Consider the following 22,275-nt stretch of genomic DNA (forward strand, 5'->3'; position numbering starts at 1 on the left):
CCTCTTTTATTTCCGCCACACTGCACCACTCCTCCTCCTCCTCTTCTTTATGTCTGCAGGCTCTCGCTCCTTTCTTCCACCTTTCATCTTTTCCCTCATTATCTAATGGAGTTAGTGTAAATGATTATGTACATTATCATGTATTTTAATTACATTTTCTCCACCAAAAATGTCACTTCCTGCAGGATGATGTCATGAGCTGCTGGCTTTTATTAGTTAAAGGGAATAAAAAAATTTTTTAAAAAAAAATGAAAGCGATATTGAGGACAAAAGTATTATATTTCCAAGAAAATATTTTGTAATTGACAGTTTTTCATTGCAAAAATTACATCCACTTAAAAAAAAAAAAAGGAAAACTGCAATTCTAATTTAAAATTAATATATTTTAATTGCATTGTAATGATTTTAATTAAATTTCTTTAAAATGGATGTCTTCACGTTGTTGTGATTTTGTGATAACAAATTGTTATGATTTGCATCTTTAAATCTGTGAGTTTAATATTTTATCCAATATATATATTAATGTATGATGGGTAAATCATAATGCATATTTTTTTTATTTTATCAAAATGCATATGCCATTATGCTCAGATCAGTTCATGGCATCACTTCCGTTTTCCATGTCTAAATATTATGTGCATGTGTCGGTTTGCATATAATACCGCTTTTGTACATATAGTCAATGGGGATTATTGTCTCATAACCTCATAAATATTCACATAATGTCAACTCGCTTCTTGTACGCTGATTGGCTTTTCGTCTTCATTATGCGGCGATTGAGAACATAAAAGACTTCATTACCCATAATGCAACACTTTCCACGCAGACGCGCAGGCGCTGGAGTCCTGCTTCACGATTGGTTCGGATCAAAGTGGATGTCATGACCCAACGTGGGCAATTGGGTCATTTATTGGCCTTGACTTTAATCTTGTTAGCCAATCAGGATCCAGTCTTAAAAAGAGACGTTAAGGCTGCGATGTTTGTACATTATGTTCCGCGTTATGATACGAGCGGCGTTGTTCTCTTTCAAATAGTATTTCATTTGAGTTCACAGCTGAGTTTATAAAATATAATAGCATAATATATATCAACATAATTTGGTTTCAACAGTTCCCTCACTTGCGTTTGTTACCTTTTATCCTATTTATGTAATCTTCATAAACAAATGTAAGCGGTCGACCTTAAAATCAGCTTTGGCTCGCCGCAGTTAATGTCAATCTCACAGGCGCAGTAATACAGCAGCACCGCTGAGAAGAGCCGCTGTGCGTTTTCTTTTCTCTTCTGATCTTTCACCCCTTTCTCTCTCCCACTCAGTCTCTCATATATTTATTTTAGATTTTCAGAAATCCAATACACCCCTCGCTGGCTGCACTTTGGCTCGTTGACAACCGATTCGCGAACGAATCGTTCTTTTGAACCGGTTCTTTTTAGTGATTCGGTCGAGCCGATTCGCCGAGCATTCGTAAATTGACTAGTCTTTTACAGAATTTCACCACACTTTCCTTCAAAAAAACATATTAAATCTAAGGAGAGTTCACATTCAAAACAGCAGAGCCAGATTCCCTCAGGATTTTACTATGGGTTTTCGCGATTTTTAAATTTGCGAGTAAAATAAGGTCTGTGGTTTGGTTGCTTGAAGCGACTTTCACGTTTTGTTCTACAACAATAGTCATACCTAAAACATGAATTAATTCGGTTAATTTATTTCTGTGAGGACAAATACCTCCAAAACCCGTAAGTATACAATGGTATTTTGTCGGAAACCGTGATTACTAATAGTACATTTTAAGGAGACTCAAATGAACCAGTGAATCGTTCAAACGAACCGATTTGCTTAGATTATTCAGACTGCGTGTGCGCGCAGGTCAGCGCTGTTTATGTTCCTCTGATCTCCGACGCGCGCTCTGCGTGCACGCGCCCCGCACAGGATGATCTTGTTACATTGTAGCGCGGCGTAACTGTGCGTCATAAAGAGGAAGAGCGTTTGATCCAGGCGAATAGAACGTTTTTAAACTTTTCATCGGATACCTCGTAATTCGTAGGTTACTCAAGAACGTTTGGAGCGCGGAGAGCGGAGGAGAGATCCTGGTTTACGCAGCGCACGGGGGGTTCGGTGTCGGACGGTGATTCCAGACTCGGTCCTGACCATCGAGATCCCCGTGGATGACCTCCAGAACAATGTATCCGCACGGAAGACCCCAGGTACCGCAGCCTAATGAACTCCTTTACAGATCGTTTCTAGCGGATCGTTGAGTTGCGCGCGCGGGGGCCCGTTTTAATGTGCAGTATGTTTAGTGTTAGGGTCAGGGTTAAGGTCACGATGAAGAGTTAATTACAGCGTTATGGGTTCAATTGATAACACACAGGCCTGGAGTCCAATTACAGTCACTGTAATATACATAACTGAGACTATTATTAAATATAGCCTACATCTTTTGAATTGTGTATGATTCTGCATCCAGAGTTTTTATCATTTACTTTTAATATTTTAATTATTTATTTATGAATAAGTATTGCTATTGTGTATGATACACACGCATAGATTGTTTGACTATATTACTGTTTTTAACATTAATCTACATTTAAGAAACCTCAAGTGGAACCAAAACTCAATTGGGGAAGCCCTCCACCTCAAGCTAGCACACATGTAAACGCAATTATATAAAGCACACATACACAAATGTTCATTTGAACAGGTGTAATTCAGTCATATTCTTTATATATATTAGGGATGCACCCATATGAAAATTTTGGCCGATACCGATTCTTTATGTTTCAAAGCCGATAAATCTAAGTCAAAATTTTTATATAATTTTTGAGAGCCTGATAACAAAAACAAAAGTCTCACCATTAAAAGCCATGTCCAAAGCACACAATTATAATCTTCTCATTATAATTTTATGTAGCCTGTATGACAGACTTGCACTGAATGTTCTACATAACTGTGATTTCAATCATATTTCAAGCAATTCAAAACCAAACTGTGCATCTGAAGTGTCTCAGCTGAAGGAAATAATCAAATATTTTCCGGCTTTAATATATCGTCCAAATTTTCTTATCGGGCCAATAACGATAACATTAAAAATTACCTTATATCGTCCGATACCGATATGGTGGCCGATATATTGTGCATCCCTAATATAAATATATATATATATATATATATATATATATATATATATATATATATATATATATAAAATATTAGGGATGCACCAATATGAAAATTTTGGCCGATACCGATAATTCTTTATATTTGAAAGCCGATAACCAATATATTTGCCGATGAATCTTAGTCAAAAGTTTTTTATATAATTTTTGAAAGTCTGATTACAAAGACAAAAGTTTCACCATTAAAAACCATGTCCAAAGCACACAATTATAATTCTCATTATATTATGTTGCCTATATGACAGACTCGTGATGTATGTTCTACTTATCTGTATTTATTTATTTATTTTTTTTTTTTTAAGTGATTTCAATTATATTTTAAGCAATTCAAAACCATCATGGTGGACAATGTGCATCTGAAGTGTCTCAGCTGAAGGCAATAATGCATTATTTATCGGCTTTAATATATCGGCCAAATTTTCTTATCGGGCCATTAACAATAATATTAAAAAATGAGCATATATAGGCTGATACTGATATGGTGGCCGATATATAGTGCATCCCTAATATATATCTACACACACAATATAAAGAATATATAGTGTATTTATATGTGTGTGTGTGTATATATATATATATATATATATATATATATATATATATATATATATATATATATATATAAATTTTTTCATTTTTATATAATTTTCTTTTTTTTTATTTTATTATTTTTGAAATACTTTTTATTATACAACCATACTGTATATTAAAGTCATGCCATTAAAACGCTTTGAATTAAGAGAGATAGATGGGCAGATGTGCATGTGCCGAAGAAGAGAAATGATTCAAGGCAGAAATGCTGTAGAAGGACATTCATGAAGACAGGGAGAGATTTGTGAGTTTGCTCTGTGTGGCGGAGGGATGGACAGATGGATGGACGGGTGAATGAATGGTTTGTTTGAGTTATTGCTGCATGTTGCTACATATATGGATCCAGGCCACCCCACTCTCCACTGCAAATGTCATGTTCCATCATCGTCACTGGGCAATACGATACCACACACACACACTCTGAGCTGCACTTCAAAGCTACCTTTGCTATGATGGCATGTTATTACAGGCCCATGGAGACCCAGTTTTGTGGTAGCATGCATTAGCTTTAAAGTGAGGAATTTTAGTGTGCATAATGAATGACCTTTAGAGAGGGTGCAAATGTGGTTAGGTTTGTTAGTGTGTGCTGTTTTTATCTGTGTGTTTAGTAGACAGTATGTGGTAATACATAATGACTGTGTGTGCTGTTGCCTGCTGGGCCGCTGATGATCTGACTCCAGTGGGCAGCTTCTGTCTGCTCTCGAAACCCTGTCGGATCTGATACAGGACGCTCATGACCGCTTTACACCTGGGATTACCAGCTGCCTCTGTGATCTGATCCAGTGTTATTTTAGTACCATTGAGATACTATTATAGTTTTTATAAATATTTGGAATTGATCCGATCAGATCGCAAGTGGACCGCTGAGAACTGTTTCCAATTTTTTCCTGATCAAATAGTTTAAAACACTTGTTTTAAGCACAACAGATGATTGCAGATGTGTTTAAATTCTTGAGTGAAAACTATTCACAATACAACCTTATAGTCACTGGTTACAGTTATAAAAACAATATATTAGTTTATTGAAATATTTAGACAGACATGCAAATATATAGGTTTATTTAAAGTGCAGGGAGACTCGATCATGCCATTTGCAATGCTTCATGGGAAAGGGCGGTCACTGAGCTGTTTTGCTTTTGGTGCATCTCATATTTTATTGTTAATCAATTTGTTCCTGGGAAAATGAAGGTTATTTTTACTCTCAGAACCGTACAGTTGCACTCTGTTTAGAGCTGTGAATTTGTGAGCGGATTTCACGTTAATACCAGATGTAAGCAGTGTGAATTTGTGTAAGAGATATCCGCATGTAAATGTGTGAGGTTGCCTGTATCTTTCACCATCTGTGCTTTATTTACTGTTGTTACTTTGATGGTGTTAATGATCAGATCTCTCTTTTACACACACTCTTCTAACACTTAGCATATACATGAAACCACACACACAGGGTAACACATCTCTCAAAGGCCTGTCACCCTGTCAGTTTTACATGCACATTTTGTGTGCATTGTGTTAATTATGATTTGCAGTGGTTAATTCATTGATTTAATGATCATTTACTTTTTACATTTATGCGTTTAGCAGATGCTTTTATCCCAAACGACTTACAAAAGGAACAAAAGTGGACCTATTTTTACAGTAATTTCTTTAAAAAAATATATATATATATTTTTGGCATTTTTGCCTTTATTATGACAGGACAGGTAAGGGAAACGAGAGAGAAAGAGAGAGGGACGGACATGATCGGGAAAGGTCCACAAGCCAGGATTCGAAATCGGGACGCCCGAAGGGACGCCCGAAGCGTAACTGCGCTTGTTATGTTAGCATGCTGCCCACTAGGCTATTGGCACCGACTTTACAGGCATTTCTAACGCTGCATTTACACTGCAGATTTTGATGGCCATTTTCGATTTTTTGACTATATTCGATTTTTTTTTTTGATGACCCACTTACATCTTTTTTTAAAAGTGACCGTGTCCAATATCTGCATTTACACTACACTTGGCAAAACTAACAAAAAATAGCATTTTGATATCAAGAAATCAATATTTTTCAAAAAAAAAAAAAAAAATTCAATAGTTACATTGAGGTTAATTTATTGACATGGAATTCATAGAAGCTTTTTTAATGCAATAGTTTCATCTTTACATCAAAATAATTAGTACAAATGCTTCGTGACAGATCCTCTGTAAAGTTTTGTATGTAATAATGGTCTAGCAGTAGAACTTTTGTTAAGCACGTCAGAGGTTCTGGGTTCGAATCCACCCTCATATAAGTTTTTTTTACTCATCAAAACCAAGAATCGCTTTTTTCCTGCTTATATGTTCATGGGTCATATCCGATCTGTGCCACATGGGAGGAAAAAAATGGAACCATGAACCATGCAATGTAAATGCAGCCTACGAGTTAAATTCCTCACAATTAATCACATATATGGTTGTCAAAAGTACCGGTACTTTGGTAGAAAGTCAGTACTGAAATTTAAAAAAAAAATGTGACAATGATACCAGCATTTCTACAACACCGGTAGTACTTGAGTACTGGGTATATTCTGATATCCGTTGATAGGCGGCTGCTTTCAAATGCTCCCGTGTGTATCTGTGTAAGAGCGTCAAAGGTTTCTATTTACAATTTCTTTTTGAAGCGTTGATCATTGTAGCCAATCACAGACCTATCTGTTGAGCCTGTGAACGCATTGGCCAATCAGAGGTGTTTGAGCGTTTGTTTCGGAACCTGGTGCGTTTTCTCCCTTGTTTTGGTTCGTTTAGGCATACGTGAACACAGCAATCACACGCAGATCGGCACAATCACTCCGAGACCGTCTGAACGAGGTGATCTCGGTCCGATTGCAAACGAACTCTGGGGTGGTTCACTTGATCCGTGAGAGAATGCTGTCCCGACGAAGCCTTGATTCCCGCTCTGTTGCATTATAACATTCGTATAGTGTTTGCATGTGTCTCGAATAAGGCTGCACAATTAATCAAATTTCTAATCGAGATTACGATTACGGATGCCACGATTTCGTAATTGTTGAAGACGCGATTACAAAAAAATTATCCACTTACATTATTCTGCGTGCTTAAGATGTGTGCTTAGAGCATGTTACGTTGTGAGAGGTGAATCACGACTACTTCAGAGTGTAAAAGGTCTAACCCAGCATAAAAGAAGCTACCAGTGATGTAAATGTACACTGATTCGTCGAATAAACGCGAAACACCAGCCATTTTTAAAAAGCTGTGTGCACAGCCTATATACTTACTCCACAAACTAACTCTACAAACATGGAAAACAGTGATAGATGGACCTCTCAAGCTTACACTAGGAGAAAATCCAGCGCGACGAAGCGAAACATTATATTTCTGCTCAGCTAGCGACACTGGGGATCAACCACATGACAAAAGCTAATACTTTTTCATATACTGTCTACTTTTTTGTATAACAGTTCTATCTAATAGCGTATTAGACAGGACTGTTAAACAGATCATAAACTAATGAAGATGGAGAATGCGAGCACTGTGTGCTCAGGCTCTGGCTGAGCTGTTCTCAACGCCGTCAAAATAAAAGTCAGAACAATAAGCGCTGTTTACGTCACTTCAGAGTTCCTACTGGTGGTGCGAATGCAACCAGGAAAATGACCCATATGTTTGTCATAATCGTGCAGCCCTAGTCTCCACATAATTAGTGCTGGGAGATCCAGAGAGAGCGCATTTGAATTTACAGCAGCATTAATGCGAATGTAGTATATAATAATTTAACAGCTGAAATGATGGCTACATTCGAATTGTGTTTGCACGTCTTGACAGTTACAAATAAAGCTACAGTGGAAACTCTGACCAATAAGAGGATAGTTTTATGTGATTTGCATAAACACATTTTGGTACACTTTGAAATGCTGCCTTGTGAAAGAGAACCGAACCAAGAAGAAAATGCAACATTGTAACAAATTAAGTCCCTGATTCAGAACAAAACAAATGATCTGTAGGTGTGAAAATGCCTTGAGTTGGTCAGAATCCGCTCATCACCGCTCAAAATACCAGAGTTTTAGTTCACCACCCGCTTTAAAGTTCTGCACGCTCGCGAATCCTTTCATTATTACCAACGAAGTGTAAACACAATGTAAATAAGAGACTCATTGTGAAGTGTAGACAACTTTGTTGATTATAGAGGGAGTTTTTGCTGGAGTGTAGATCCAACCCTAATCGCATACAGTATCAATATTTGCTTAGAAAAGCCCACAAATAGAGATCATTCGAGACATCATTGACCTTACAGTTCACAACAATATTTTTCATTATTGAGATGTCAAATAGCAGAGAAGAGGAACTGTTTGCACAGGATGTGTTTTTGCGTTCAGTCTGCGCTATTATTTTTAACTGTGCGTGTGAATAAATGTGTCCGACAGACGGATTTGGCCAGACTGCATCAGACCTAACAGTTTTCCCCACTGTCTCGCACCATCAACACTGTTTTCAAGACACCGTCAGCTTTGAAAACGCATCTTCACTCATTCTGTGCCATCTGTAAATGTGGTTTGGTGAAACATGTTGCATGTATTAGCAGCTGTAGCCGCACTGACTGCAGAACATGCAAAAATGTGCTGTACATTTAGGCAGTACTGAATTTCACAGATGTTAAGAAAAATCCTGATTATGGAATGTATTGCACAAATTGCTCATGTGCATTCAATTTTGCATTACTTTTTTATTGTTATTTTTGCTAATTAATTGGGATGTAAAATGAACAGCCCTAATAAGCGGCAGCGGCTGCATGTGTGCGCGTCGGAGGCGGCGCTGCATGGTGTCAGTTCTCATCAGAGCAGTATTGTGTATCGAGGCCTTAACAAGCTGCTCATCAGAGCTGATATACAGTACGGATGCAGTCTTCTGGAATGAGCCGATCGCTCAGAACAGATGTGCTTGTTTTTTCCCTCCCGAACGGTTCTGTTTTTGCCAATAGCAGCAATCCGCACAGGAAGTATGGACTGGGAACACAGCAGGTTCATGTGTCGTTTGCACACACACGGCTGTTACTGCTCTTGTATTTGTGCCACATGTGCTGAATATTTCAGCAGCCTACGGTTATTCACGGCTCTGTGATTTTCCCCCCTCCCCTCTCCGTCTCTATCTCTCGTCTGAAAGTGCCCTGCACAGTAAACAGTGTGAGATAGATGACTGCGTTCTTTCAGGGCTGGTGTGAGAGGAACAGTCTGTGTGACAATTCATGGCTCTGTCACACTGTACTCGGCTCTCTGTACAACACCCTTTTGTTTCCTGACCAAAGCCTACGAGTCCTATGGATATCTGCTCTTCACCATAGCCCAACATGTGCCATATATATATATATATATATATATATATATATATATATATATATATATATATATATATATATATATATATATATATATATTTTTTTTTTTTTTTTATATATATATATATATATATATATATATATATATATATATATATATATATATATATATATATATATATATATATATATATATATATATATATATATATATATATATATATATATATATATATATATATATATATATTTGTAATGCACTATGGCATTATCTAACAGACAAAAAGTTATTTTATTTTAGAATTTATTTTATTTTATTTTAATTCAAAAAGCATAAAGTCCTTACAGAACAATTTTGTCTGTTATTCTAACAGACAAAATTGTATTTTATTTCATTTCATTTCATTTCAAAAAGCATAGCAACATTTGTTGGTGTTGTCAAACAGACTACATTTTATTTTATTTTATTTATTTGATTTGATTTGATTTTTTTTTTTTTATACTGTAGTTTAGGGTCCAATTCTCATTATTAACTAGTTGCTTATTAGCATGCATATTACTAGGATATTGGCTTTTTATTAATATTTATAAAGCACATATTAATGCCTAATTCTGCATGACCTTATTCTACACCCCTGTACCAATATGTAAACTTAACAACTACCTTACTAACTATTAGTAAGCAATAATTAGGAGTTTATTAAGGCAAAAGTCATAGTTAATAGTTAGTTAATAATGAGAATTGGATCCTAATTTCATTTAATTTAATTTAATTTTTTTTTTTTTTTTTTAATTACAAAAAGCATAGCACAATTCCATACAGAATCTTTTGTTGGCATTATCTAACAGGCAAAAATATATTGTATTTTATTTCGTTTAATTTTATTGTAAAATGTATAGTGAAACTCAATACAGCATCATTTGTTGGCTGCCTTACAGACAAAATTTTATTATTTTATTTTATTTTAATGCAAAAAACAGTGCAAGTCCATACAGCATCATTTGTTGGTGTTATTCTTATAGTTTGTAAGAAGTGCTGTTAGATGATGGTATGGCTTCTATCAGGGGTCATATCAAGCTGAATATTGAATATGTGGCCTTCAGTCAGTCTCGTGTTTTTGATAAAGTTGACTCAAATAAAGCGTTTATTGTCAATGGCAGGGTTGTATAAAGTGTCTCTTTACTCGTGCAGTGAAGCCCCCTTTGTACGGTGTGTGTGTGTGTGTGTGTGTGTGTGTGTGTGTGTATCGGAGGATCTGATTGTGTGTTGTGTTCACACTTCCCCTAAAGGTATTTTCAATCTTTAAGTTTAGTTAAACATCATTTCACGTGATGAATTCTGGCTGGGATTGATTCGGCCTTAGACACAACCTGCAGGCTTTTCCCACAATCCTTTTCTTCTCGTTTTAAACTCATAATGGCATTACCTGTATTTAATGCAGTATTAGAGTGAGGTATCAGAAATGCAGCTAAAGCATGATGAGCAATGTTGTAATGTTAGTTTTGATTAAGTCTGAGCAGTTGGACTTTATTGTCTGGTTCACAGCTCCATGGTTGGGTTGTGGCAGTGCTTTGTGATGGTTTAGTCATGTGCACTGTTGGTTGTAATGCATTACTATAATCAGATTAGACTTCTGGCCATGATTCAATGCTAATGTGCTAATGATACAGAATCTGTGTTGGGGGGGCTTTTTAAATTATGGACATTTACCATAGTATGTCCTTTGTTGGTGAAAATGACAACTGCACACAAAAGACTGAATTTTTAAAATCTTCACTTTATATATACCTTGTATGGTGAATAAAGTACAGTTTGCCATCTATCCTTGTATTGTCCTCCTAAGGTTACCTAAACATGATTACTCCATACAGAGTAAATAGCAAGCTAATCCCATTACTATGTAGAAATGGTAATTAATAGGCTGTTTTGGAGTGACGTCGCTCACACCGCTCATGTGTTTCCAGGCTCCGCTGGTGTCAGGCCACGGCGGCATGAAGTTCACAGTGCTGGAAACACTCGACCATATAAAAGAGGAATTTCAGCTGTTCCAGGCCCAGTATCACAGGTACACAACCTTAATTTCACCTACATCCGGGAGGATTTATCACAATATTCACACAAAGTCTCCAAATGTGAGCTCATCAAAAAGCAATATCAGAAAGCTTTCCAATGTTCCTTAATGTTTACTGCTGTTTACTCCATTTTTGTATTATTGCATCTACATTTTATTCAGTTATGTTGTGATTTCGATCTGTATAGATGATCTACTTCCTCTCTGAACTGCAGTTGGGATCACCTGTGCAAAGCTGATGAGATTATCAAACTGTAATGCTCTAAAATCACAATAGAAACGCATGTATTAGCTGATTCAGACTATTAGCCATCCATCCAGTTAGCATAATCCAGATAGTCTCATTAGGAGCAATTACAAAAGCTACTGAATGTCTTTCTTTAGAACGGTAAACATCAATGTACATTAGAAAACGTGATCGGCTTCAAGAATAAAAATATGTAGATGATAAACAAGAGATTGTTCTCTTTTATGCTGATATTGTGGTGTCCTTAACTGACTGATGAATGAGAGCTGTATGAGGATGTGTCACATGACTTTCTGAGATTTGTGTGGTTTTCTGTCTTTCAGTCTAAAGCTAGGAATGTGAGAAGTTGGCGAGTGAAAAAACAGAGATGCACAGACATTATATCATGGTAAGAGTGGTGTCCGACAGCATTACCCATAATCCCAAGATGTGAATGAGCTGATAGTAGTGGTTGATTAATATGGGTTTTTAGTGGTTAGCTTGCTACTGATGTGCTTAAAAAAAGTGCTTAAACTTTCTGTGTATTTCCAGGTTTAAATATATATGTGTGTGTGTATGTGTGTATATATATATATATATATATATATATATATATATATATATATATATATGACCCTGGACCACAAAACCAGTCATAAGGGTACATTTTTTAAAATTAAGATTTATACATCATCTGAAAGCTGAATAAATAAGCTCCCCATTGATGTATGGTGTTATTATATAGACAGTATTTGGCTGAGATACAACTATCTGAAAATGAAATTAAAAAAAAAATAAAAGAAATGCAAAAAATATCTAAATTTTGAGAAAATCGCCTTTAAAATTGTCTAAACAAAGTCCTTAGCAATGCATATCCACTCACAAAAATAAATTTTTGATATATTTAGGGTAGGAAATTTACAAAATATCTTCATGGAACATGATCTTTACTTAATATCCTAATGATTTTTGGCATAAAAGAAAAATCAATAATTTTGACCCATACAATGTATTGTTGACTATTGCTACAAATATACCCATGTGACTTATGACTGCTTTTGTGGTCCAGGGTCACATCACAGATATATATATATATATATACAGTACAGTCCAAAAGTTTGGAACCACTAAGATTTTTAATGTTTTTAAAAGAAGTTTCGTCTGCTCACCAAGGCTATATTTATTTAATTAAAAATACAGTAAAAAACAGTAATATTGTGAAATATTATTACAATTTAAAATTACTGTTTTCTATTTGAATATATTTCACAAAGTAATTTATTCCTGTGATGCAAAGCTGAATTTTCAGCATCATTACTCCAGTCTTCAGTGTCACATGATCCTTCAGAAATCATTCTAATATGCTGATCTGCTGCTCAAGAAACATTTAATGTGTACAATTGTACAAAATATTTGTGTACAATATTTTTTTTCAGGATTATTTGATGAATAGAATGTTCAAAAGAACAGTGTTTATCTGAAATCTAATCTTTTGTAACATTAAATGTCTTTACTGCCACTTTTGATTGATTTAATACATCCTTGCTGAATAAAAGTATTCATTTCTTTAATTTCTTTTCAAAAAAATAAAAATAAAAATTCTTACTGACCCCAAACTTTTGAACGGTAGTGTATAATGCTACAGAAGCTTTGTATTTCAGATAAATGCTGTTCTTTTGAACTTTCTATTCATCAAGGAATCCTGAAAAAAAAAAAGTACACAACTGTTTTCAACATTGAAAATAATATAAATGTTTATTGAGCAGCAAATCATCATATTAGAATGATTTCTGAAGGATCATGTGACACTGAAGACTGGAGTAATGATGCTGAAAATTCAGCTTTGCATCACAGGAATAAATTACTTTGTCAAATATATTTAAATAGTACACAGTTATTTTAAATTGTAATAATATTTCACAATATTACTGTTTTTTACTGTATTTTTAATTAAATAAATGTAGCCTTGGTGAGCAGACGAAACTTCTTTTAAAAACATTAAAAATCTTAGTGGTTCCAAACTTTTGGACTGTACTGTATATATATATATCTGTGATGTGACCCTGGACCACAAAAGCAGTCATAATATATATTTGGTATATATTAATATATATCAGTGCTATGCAAAAGTCTTAGTTTTAATGAGCAACCATATTTATTTTTTGACTTTATTATGATACAAACAGAAAATACAGGAAAGATGTACACAAAATGTAAAAGTTATTCAGAACAAAATGGCTTCTTTAAGCAAAAATCAGTATTTAGTGTGACCTCCTGGACTACTTCTATTTTCTCAAAGAAGAAAATCTGAGACACTTCTCATCAGATTTTGATATTTTGATATTGGTATATATATATATATATATATATATATATATATATATATATATATATATATATATACACACACACATACACAAACCTGGAAATACAGAGTAAGTTTATGGATTTTAAGAATTTTGTATGTCCTTGTGAAATATTTAAGATTCTGATTTAAGATTTCTTGCTTCACTGAAGCTCAAGATGCTCTTTGCAACATTATAATTATAGCATAACAACATGCTGATAATATAATTTGTGAAAACAGTAGAACACGGTGCTAGCAACGCCATGGTCATGGGTTCAATCCTCAGGGAATGGATGAACAGGGAAAATGTATACCTTAAATGCAATGTAAGTCGCTTTGGAAAAAAGTGTCAGCCAAATGCATAAATGTAAAACTGAAGAAGCATCAGAGGGCTAGTGGTCTTGGACTTTTGCAGCCCCTTTACTTAATATGACAACAAATGAGACATTAAAAAAATGCTTAAATTGAGCAAACACATTTTACACATTTACTCAAAATTCACTAAAAGATTGACAGCATCTGTTCACAAGGCTTTTGTTAGAATCTGGTATAAAATCAATAATTGTTATTGTAATTTGCCAAAAATTGAATAATTAATCACATAGGCTGAATATATCGTTACATCACAGCTAATATGTGGGAGCAAGTACTGGAAAATGATAAATGATGAGTTACGGTCCTGTGGCTCGGCTGGTGCTTGCAACATCAAGATCATTTGAGATCAATACTAAAGGCATACCTTCAATGCACTGTAAATCTCTTTGCATAAATGCATCTGCCACATGCATAAATACTAATGATGATCTCCATTGATTAATATGATAGAGAAATGAGTGTCAGGTCTTTCACTGTTAATATATGGGTCATTACTGGCCTCTGGTCACACATGTAGAGCATTTCTGTCATTTAGATGGATGTAATTGTGATTTATGTCATGTAATTTGAATGTAATTGAACTGGCCTTGCTTCCTTCCACAGTATTATGAAATGTCCTACGGGCTGAACATTGAAATGCAGAAGCAGGTGAGTGACTGATGTGCCATTTACAGCCTGATTTCATTACAGATCAGCATGATCTCTGTATAATGAGCTTTACAGTATGAGGTGTCCTTGTGTGGGCGAGTTATGGTTGGCACTAGATGTACAGTACAGAACACTAATTGCAGGGCGATCATCCTGAAAATATATGATCAAGGGCTTGATGAGGATGGAGCAGGAGTTTAATAACTATTTTTATTTGAATATGTTTTAAAATGTTAGTTTATTTCTGTGATCAAAGCTGAATTTTCAGCATCATTACTCCAGTCTTCAGTGTCACATGATCCTTCAGAAATCATTCTGATATGCCGATTTGCTGCTCAAGAGACATTTAATTGTATTATCAGTGTTGGAAACAGTTGGGCTGCTTCATATTTTTGTGGAAACCATGATGTATTTTTTCATGATTCTTTGGTGAATAGAACAGAAATTGAATTTTTATTAACATTATAAATGCATTTACTGTCACTTTTGATTTCTTTCAAAACAAAAAAACATGCTGAACCCAACATTTATGGTAGTGTACATGCATTAACATGATTTTACTATGGTTAAAGGTTTTAACACTTTAAGTGGCTTTTTAACTGTTGGCATTGCTGATAATACAGGACATAAATGTTCAGTAAATATTCACATTTAATAATGAACACTTCTTTCACCAGTTAATGTTGTTTGTTAGCATAACTATGTGATATGTAGATTAAGTGGAGTAATACAGATATAGTATTAATATTTATGACACATGCACATATATGCTATTTTACGACGGCTTTGAACGTGGCTGTAAGTTTGTCTATTTTCATTTGTTAGTCACTTTGAAGAGAGATGTATACATCTGATGTGCCTGATTCAGTGTTTTGTTGGGTATTTACTCTGAAGCAGGTTTTAAGCCTGACTACTTGATATGAACAAACACACACACACACACACACACACACACACACACGCTAGAGTGGGCTAATCCAGATAAGACCCCTGCATCTCTCCTCGTTTTCCAGGCCATCTGTTGGAAATGCCTGGATTTGAGAGTGTATGTGGGTCAGAGTGAGTGGGATCAGCCCTGAATGGAAGTGTGCACATATATGAGCTGTGTGTGTGTGTGTGTGTGTGTGTGTGCGTGTGTGTGTGTGCATATTTGTGATTTATGAGGACACAAATTTGTATAATGACATGGGTATTACACTGGTATTACGACGAAACGAGGATTTCATGAGTCCTCATATTTAAAATAGCTTTAAAAACATACTAAACAATGTTTTATTAAAAATGTAAAAATGCAGAATGTTGAAAAATGTATGCATATTTATTAATTAATCTGTCAAACACGTAAAAGATTTATCAACATGTAATGAAATAAATATGCGAAAACGTCCTGAACTAACAGCAAATATTGAGTACTGAGTTTGTAGCTCCTGTAGAAGCTGCTGTTGTGAATTCTATTAGAACCAATAAAATGCATTTAGCCTGACTGTTTTCTTTAGTATGTCGTCCGTTGTTTGATGGGAATGTGTTTGTGTTGTTTCTGCAGGCGGAGATTGTAAAGCGGCTCAGTGCTATATGCACTCAGATCATTCCACTGCTGTCCCAAGAGGTGAGCAAACACACACACACACACACAGTCTTGCTCTCCAGGCTGCTCTCCCCCCGTGGGCTATTTACACATGAATTATTTACAGCAGAGGTGGTCATCAACAGAGAGCTTCCAATCGCCCACCTCTTTCCTGGATCAATATTTCATACTGTTCTTTTATAAGCCACGCTGAGTGGATTTGGCTATTTTGTAATCGTAACACCCTCTGGGAACATCAAAGCTGCCACAGAGACAACAACAACTCTTTTCAGCCAACCTGCTGTTCGTGGCACATGCGCTACTGCTTTGTTTGTGGTTTTTCACAGTAAAAGGTGCTGTCGTGTAGCAGGTTTCACGTCAGGCAGAGTTTTGCATGTTTTGTCTTGATCTTTGAATATCTGCTGCTCTATTAGCTGGTTTGTGTTTTATTCATGCTTCACGTGTGATGTTGCATTTTGAGTTTGTGTGTCCATGCAGCATCAGCATCAAGTAGCTCAAGCAGTGGAAAGATCCAAACATGTTAGCATGGCCGAGCTCAACGCTATCATCGGGGTGAGTCCGTTTTCCTCTTTTGCCTCCTATTAACTCTTTCCCCGCCAGATTTATAAAAAAAAAAAAAAAAAAAAAAATGCCACCACCAGCATTTTTGATCATTTTCACAAAACATTCATGGCCCCCAGAATATTTTGTTGTATGAATTTCTGAACATGCAATATATCAAAAGAAAGAACTGAGACTCTGCTTTTATTCTAGTTTCATGCATTCTTTTTTATCAACACTTGAATGTGGGTAAGTTTCATTTAAAAAAAAAAGTCAACATTTTAAACAAAAAGTTGAGAAAATCTTTTTTTTTTTTTTTTTTTTTTTTTAAATACTACAATGTGCTTAAGCAATGCTTTTATCGCTTGTTTTTGCTTCTTTTTGGCATGTGTTTTAATTTGGAAATTCTGTACTCTTTCAGAAGTTGCATAATAGCACCCACTACTGTATAACAGTGAAAACACAGAAAGCTGGAAAATTCTGTCAATGGCGGGGAAAGAGTTAATCAATCAAATGTCATCACAGTTTACTTTTCAGCCTGTCCAATGACATGCCGGTCCTTCACCAGCCTTCATAAAGTTGATTTTCTGATGTGGTCATATCATCTTTAGACATTTAGACTAATATATATATATATATATATATATATATATATATATATATATATATATATATACACTGTACTGTTCAAAAGTTTGGAAACATTACTATTTTAATTTTTTTATAAGAAGTCTCTTATGCTCAATCAAGCCTGCATTTATTTGATCAAAAATACAGAAGAAAAAAAAAACAGTAATATTGTGAAATATTATTACAATTTAAAATCACGGGTTTCTATTCTAATATAACTGAATTTTCAGCATCATTACTCCAGTCTTCAGTGTCACATGATCCTTCAGAAATCATTCTAATATGTTATTATCAGTGTTGTAAAAATTTATTTTTTGGAACCTGTGACACTTTTTTTTCAGGATTCATTGCTGAATAAAAAGTTAAAAATAACATTGTTTATTCAAAATAGAAATCCTTTTCTAACAATATAACAAAGTCTTTACTATCACGTTTTATCAATTTAACACATCCTTGCTGAATAAAAGTATTAATTTCTTTCAAAAAAAAATACTGACCTCAAACTATTGAACAAATAATTGTGAAAAAGTGTATCAAGGTTTCCACAAAAATATTTGGTTGTTCCAAAAATGTCATATTTTACATTAACTTGACATTATCCTTTCCCCTCCCCCATCTAGCAACAGCAGTTCCAGCATCTATCCCATCATGCCCCGGGCTTCCCTCTGACGCCACACCCCTCAGGACTGACCCTGGGAGCGGGTGCGAGCCTCATGGCTCTTCCTGGGGCTTTCCCGTTCCCCCCGCACCTGGCGCCTAAAGATGACATCACTCACCCTGAGCACTTGGACTCCAGAGGTACGTGAGAATCATTTCACATGTAGAAATTTAAATTCACACAAGAAGCATCTGATGAAATGCTAATAGAATCAGAATTAGAACTCTTGCGAATATAAGGAAAATTCACATATTCTGGATTATTTTCATTAGTGCATTATATATGCAAAATTACTGTCATTATCCCATGAGGCCTGACCACTTTTTGCTTACTATAAAATTACTGTTTACAGTAATCTCCACATTCTCCTCCACCTCAAAAGGATAATTTAGAAAACTCAACTCAAATAGCATCAGTTTTACAGAAGAATTCATGTAAATCTTAAAAAAAAAAATACAAGCTTTTCATTTCTGCTTTTTAAACCTTCTGGAAAGCCTTCCATTGCACATGCATTACTGTAAATGTAATTGTTACTTGGTTTTTTTTTTTTTTTTTAATGTCTGTAGTAAGCGACAGCATGCCACAGATTTGATCCATAGACATTAGGTTAAAATTAATCTGGAATATCCCTGTAATACGTTGTAAATGCTCAAGATAACAGGATCATCTTATCTCAATGTGTCTGTCTCTCTTTATTCCTGTAGATGGAGCCCCAAACAGGGTGAGTATTAAACCATGAATTGTCATCCTCTGATTGGTCCTTCCATTAGTGTCATGTAGATTATGCATGTGTTTGCATGGGCTTGTTTCTGTAAGGATTGCACTGCTGATTGGATTTTATATGTTGGATTAGATTTTTGTATATATAGCATTATTATCATTATAAATGATTTTATATATATATATATATATATATATATATATATATATATATATATAAATATGTGTTTATATATGTTGAAATGATATATTCCTGGGATGATGCATATATGATGCATTGATGTTAGATTGAGGTTATGTTCACCACATACAGTAGTGTGAGATTGTAGTGTATATAGTTTATGTTGTGTATGTATGTGTGTATTTCAGAGCGGCAGCGGCTCTCCGGTGGGCCATCGGTCTGCAGGTCTGCGCCTGGGTCTTCCTCCTCCCCCTTCCTCCTCCTCATCCTCTCACGCTGATATGGACAGTAAACGGGGCGGCGCAGATCAGACCAATGCGGGACGAACACGGCGGGTCAGTCAAGCCAAGTATACCTCCTCGGTCTACAGTTTTTAAGATGCATTTGAGTTCATCCTGAAGTCTGTGTGATTTTCACTTGTGCTTACATATTCAACTAAATTACATCACAAGACTGCCAACTGTGATTGAATATTGATGCTCATAATTTATTCAAAGTGATATCATTTTATCCCTGAACAGTGACTTGTGCATTCACATGCCATGCCAGAGGAAAACGGCTCAGATTTAGCTCTTTTATAGCTTGGGAGACATAATGCAGCTTTCAGTGATTTATTTAAGGCACAATTACTCAGTAGCTGTTGTACAGTAAGAGTATGGAGCTAGAAAATTAATGTAGATCTGTAATTTAGTGTTATCAGGAATGTTTGAGTTCCTATTGAGATCAGTGCTATTGTATAATTAATATACTATTATAGTATTAATACTTTGATTTTTATATTATCACTTTTCTTTTTAATTTTGGTTTAATTTTTAGTCATTTTTGTCATTGTTATTAGGGTTTTTTTTTAGTGATGTCAAACAATTAATCACATCCAAAATAAAAGTTTGTTTACATATTATATGTGTGTGTACTGTGTATATTTATTATGTATATATAAATACACACACATGCATATATTTAAGATATACTGTGTGTTTTTTTTTTTAAATATATACATGTATGTGTGTGTATTTATATATACATAATTATGGATGCAAAGGGTGGAAAATTTCCAGAAACTTTCCAAAATTCTCAGAAACTGTCCAAAATATCCTGGAAAGTTTCCAGAAATACTGAAAATTTTCTGGAAATTTTCCACCCCTTTGCATCCCTATACATAATAAATATACACAGTACACACATATATTTTATGTAAACACAAACTTTTATTTTGGATGCAGTCAATTGCGTTTGACAGCGCTAGTTTTTTTTTTTTTTATATTACTATTTTAGTTTAATTTATTTTTTAGTTCAGTTTTATTTTTTATTTATTTCAGTGCTTCAACTTAAACTTATTTCAGTTAGTCACCAAGTTTTTCATCTAATGTTTATATTTTATTTTAGCTTTATTTCAGTTAACAAAAATGCTTTTAATAGTTTTAGCTCTAGTCTAGACAATCAAACCCTGGTTGAAATCTTTGGTATCTTGGCAAATCTGAGCAAAGTTTGAGAATTGTTCTGAAACTCTAAAGAAGACACGTGAGAAACATCTAAGTAGCAACAGTCTCCATTTGAGACAATTGAGATATTACAGTGATTTTTGTGTCCTGTGGAAAGGCCTATGAAGTATTACGAGCTCATGATTGGGTGGGTCTGATCATGTGTCTTCCCTGCAGGAGAGTGGCACTAAAAATGAAGACGTTCTCAGAAGAGACAGCACTAAAGAGGTGTGAAAACGGTTACTTTCTTTCTCATTCTTGCATTACACAACGGATGTCAATGCTGCACCAACATTCTGTTCTAGTAAAGTTGCATACATAGTTATTCATTCAGTTGCTAAAGAATAACCGACAGCTGATTGGTCAACATTCCGAGGCACCACACGTCATTGGTCAGTTTTTCTGTGACCTCATCAGAGTTCATGAATGTTTATTTTAAAAATATGTAAGCCTTTATGAGTTTTTGATTTATGTACCTGGTAACTTTCTTTTGTAACATTAACAAACTTTATTACATCATATAATGTTTGATAGATCATTAGTACTTTAAACAATTAGAAATGTCATGATGCATTGATTCATATATTTTTTGTGCATATTATTATTAAAAAGAACAAAAACCATTGATCAAACACTATATGGTGTTTTTAATGAATTATTAATGACTGTTATGATACAATGTAACCAAGTTCATAAATCATAGACTTCATTTGGCAGCAAAGTAACAGCTTTAGGTTTTTTTGTTGTTGTTGTTTGTTTTTTGTTTTTGTTTTTTTACATCAAAAACGCATTTGCTCCAGACCTGGTAAAGACTTTCCAAACTTTGCCATGAAACTTTAAAATATCAGCATTTATGTTTGTTAGTGGTTGCTAAGGTAAGCATCACTAAACTGTTCATACATGGAGTTTGTGATTTAACCAACAATTTAACAAACCATTTCAGCACATAAATTGTCCTGCAGTGTTTGTCTGTTTGAGCTTTAAATGATACTTTGTCAATACAATCCTATTAAAGGAGGCACCTGAGTCATATCTAGGTGACATTTGCATGGGCAAACATCACTGTAGCTGCTGTTGCTTTTGTTTGAGGTAGTGTGATTTGACGTTTGTGATGTCGTCTCGTACCGTCTGTGTTTGCAGAAAAGCGCATCACCCGCAGGAGTCTCTCCCAGGTCGACTGAAGGGAACGGGCTGAACAGCTCTCCTGTCCTCCGGAAGAATCCGTCCAGAGAAGGCTCTTCCTCCCCTCGATCTCAGCCACGCTCACCCGTACTCTGCAAGAGCCCCACTCAGGTACCTGACACACACATGGGATCATTAGGAAATCATCTTATGCAAAAACTTTAACTATGTACTTTTCATGTATATAAGTTATATTTTAGCCAGCATATGATGGGTTCTTTGAAAATGCAAATGCAACCGCGGAATCCAGTCATTAAAATGGAATTTACTGCTGAATGTCATGGAATTTGGCCAAATTTAAATAAATCAAAAGTAGGGCCGCACACTTCAAATCAAATTGCGATGTGGGCTAGTGACGGTGAATATTAAACCACAAAAAGACTGCTATTGAAATCTGAAGTCTGCATGTTCTGCATGTTCTCTGTGTGAATGAGCAGTGCAGCAGTGCAGAAATGTGTTACTACTGTAATGAATGGACTTCTCAAAGTAATAATAATAATAAACATTGTTTTTTTAAGGAATATCACACAATATCATATGGAGCCCCACACATGACATGCA

At 35.0% G+C, this 22,275-nt stretch overlaps 1 protein-coding gene across 1 annotated transcript in view; it reads left to right on the forward strand.

Annotated features, from left to right (window-relative positions):
* The first annotated feature begins 986 nt into the window (after nt 1-986).
* Nucleotides 987-22,275, forward strand: part of tle2c (TLE family member 2, transcriptional corepressor c) — a 25,166-nt gene continuing 3,877 nt past the window's right edge. Inside the window, exons 1-11 of the mRNA XM_048163416.1 lie at nt 987-2,202; nt 11,035-11,135; nt 11,712-11,776; nt 14,693-14,737; nt 16,281-16,343; nt 16,800-16,874; nt 18,113-18,290; nt 18,855-18,871; nt 19,240-19,386; nt 20,710-20,760; nt 21,673-21,825. Coding sequence (XP_048019373.1) covers nt 11,756-11,776; nt 14,693-14,737; nt 16,281-16,343; nt 16,800-16,874; nt 18,113-18,290; nt 18,855-18,871; nt 19,240-19,386; nt 20,710-20,760; nt 21,673-21,825 — 750 coding nt within the window. The 5' untranslated portion in view covers nt 987-2,202; nt 11,035-11,135; nt 11,712-11,755. The remainder of the gene's footprint in view (nt 2,203-11,034; nt 11,136-11,711; nt 11,777-14,692; nt 14,738-16,280; nt 16,344-16,799; nt 16,875-18,112; nt 18,291-18,854; nt 18,872-19,239; nt 19,387-20,709; nt 20,761-21,672; nt 21,826-22,275) is intronic.

This window comes from Megalobrama amblycephala, linkage group LG17 (genome assembly GCF_018812025.1).
Source record: "Megalobrama amblycephala isolate DHTTF-2021 linkage group LG17, ASM1881202v1, whole genome shotgun sequence".
Classification (NCBI taxonomy): Eukaryota; Metazoa; Chordata; class Actinopteri; order Cypriniformes; family Xenocyprididae; genus Megalobrama; species Megalobrama amblycephala.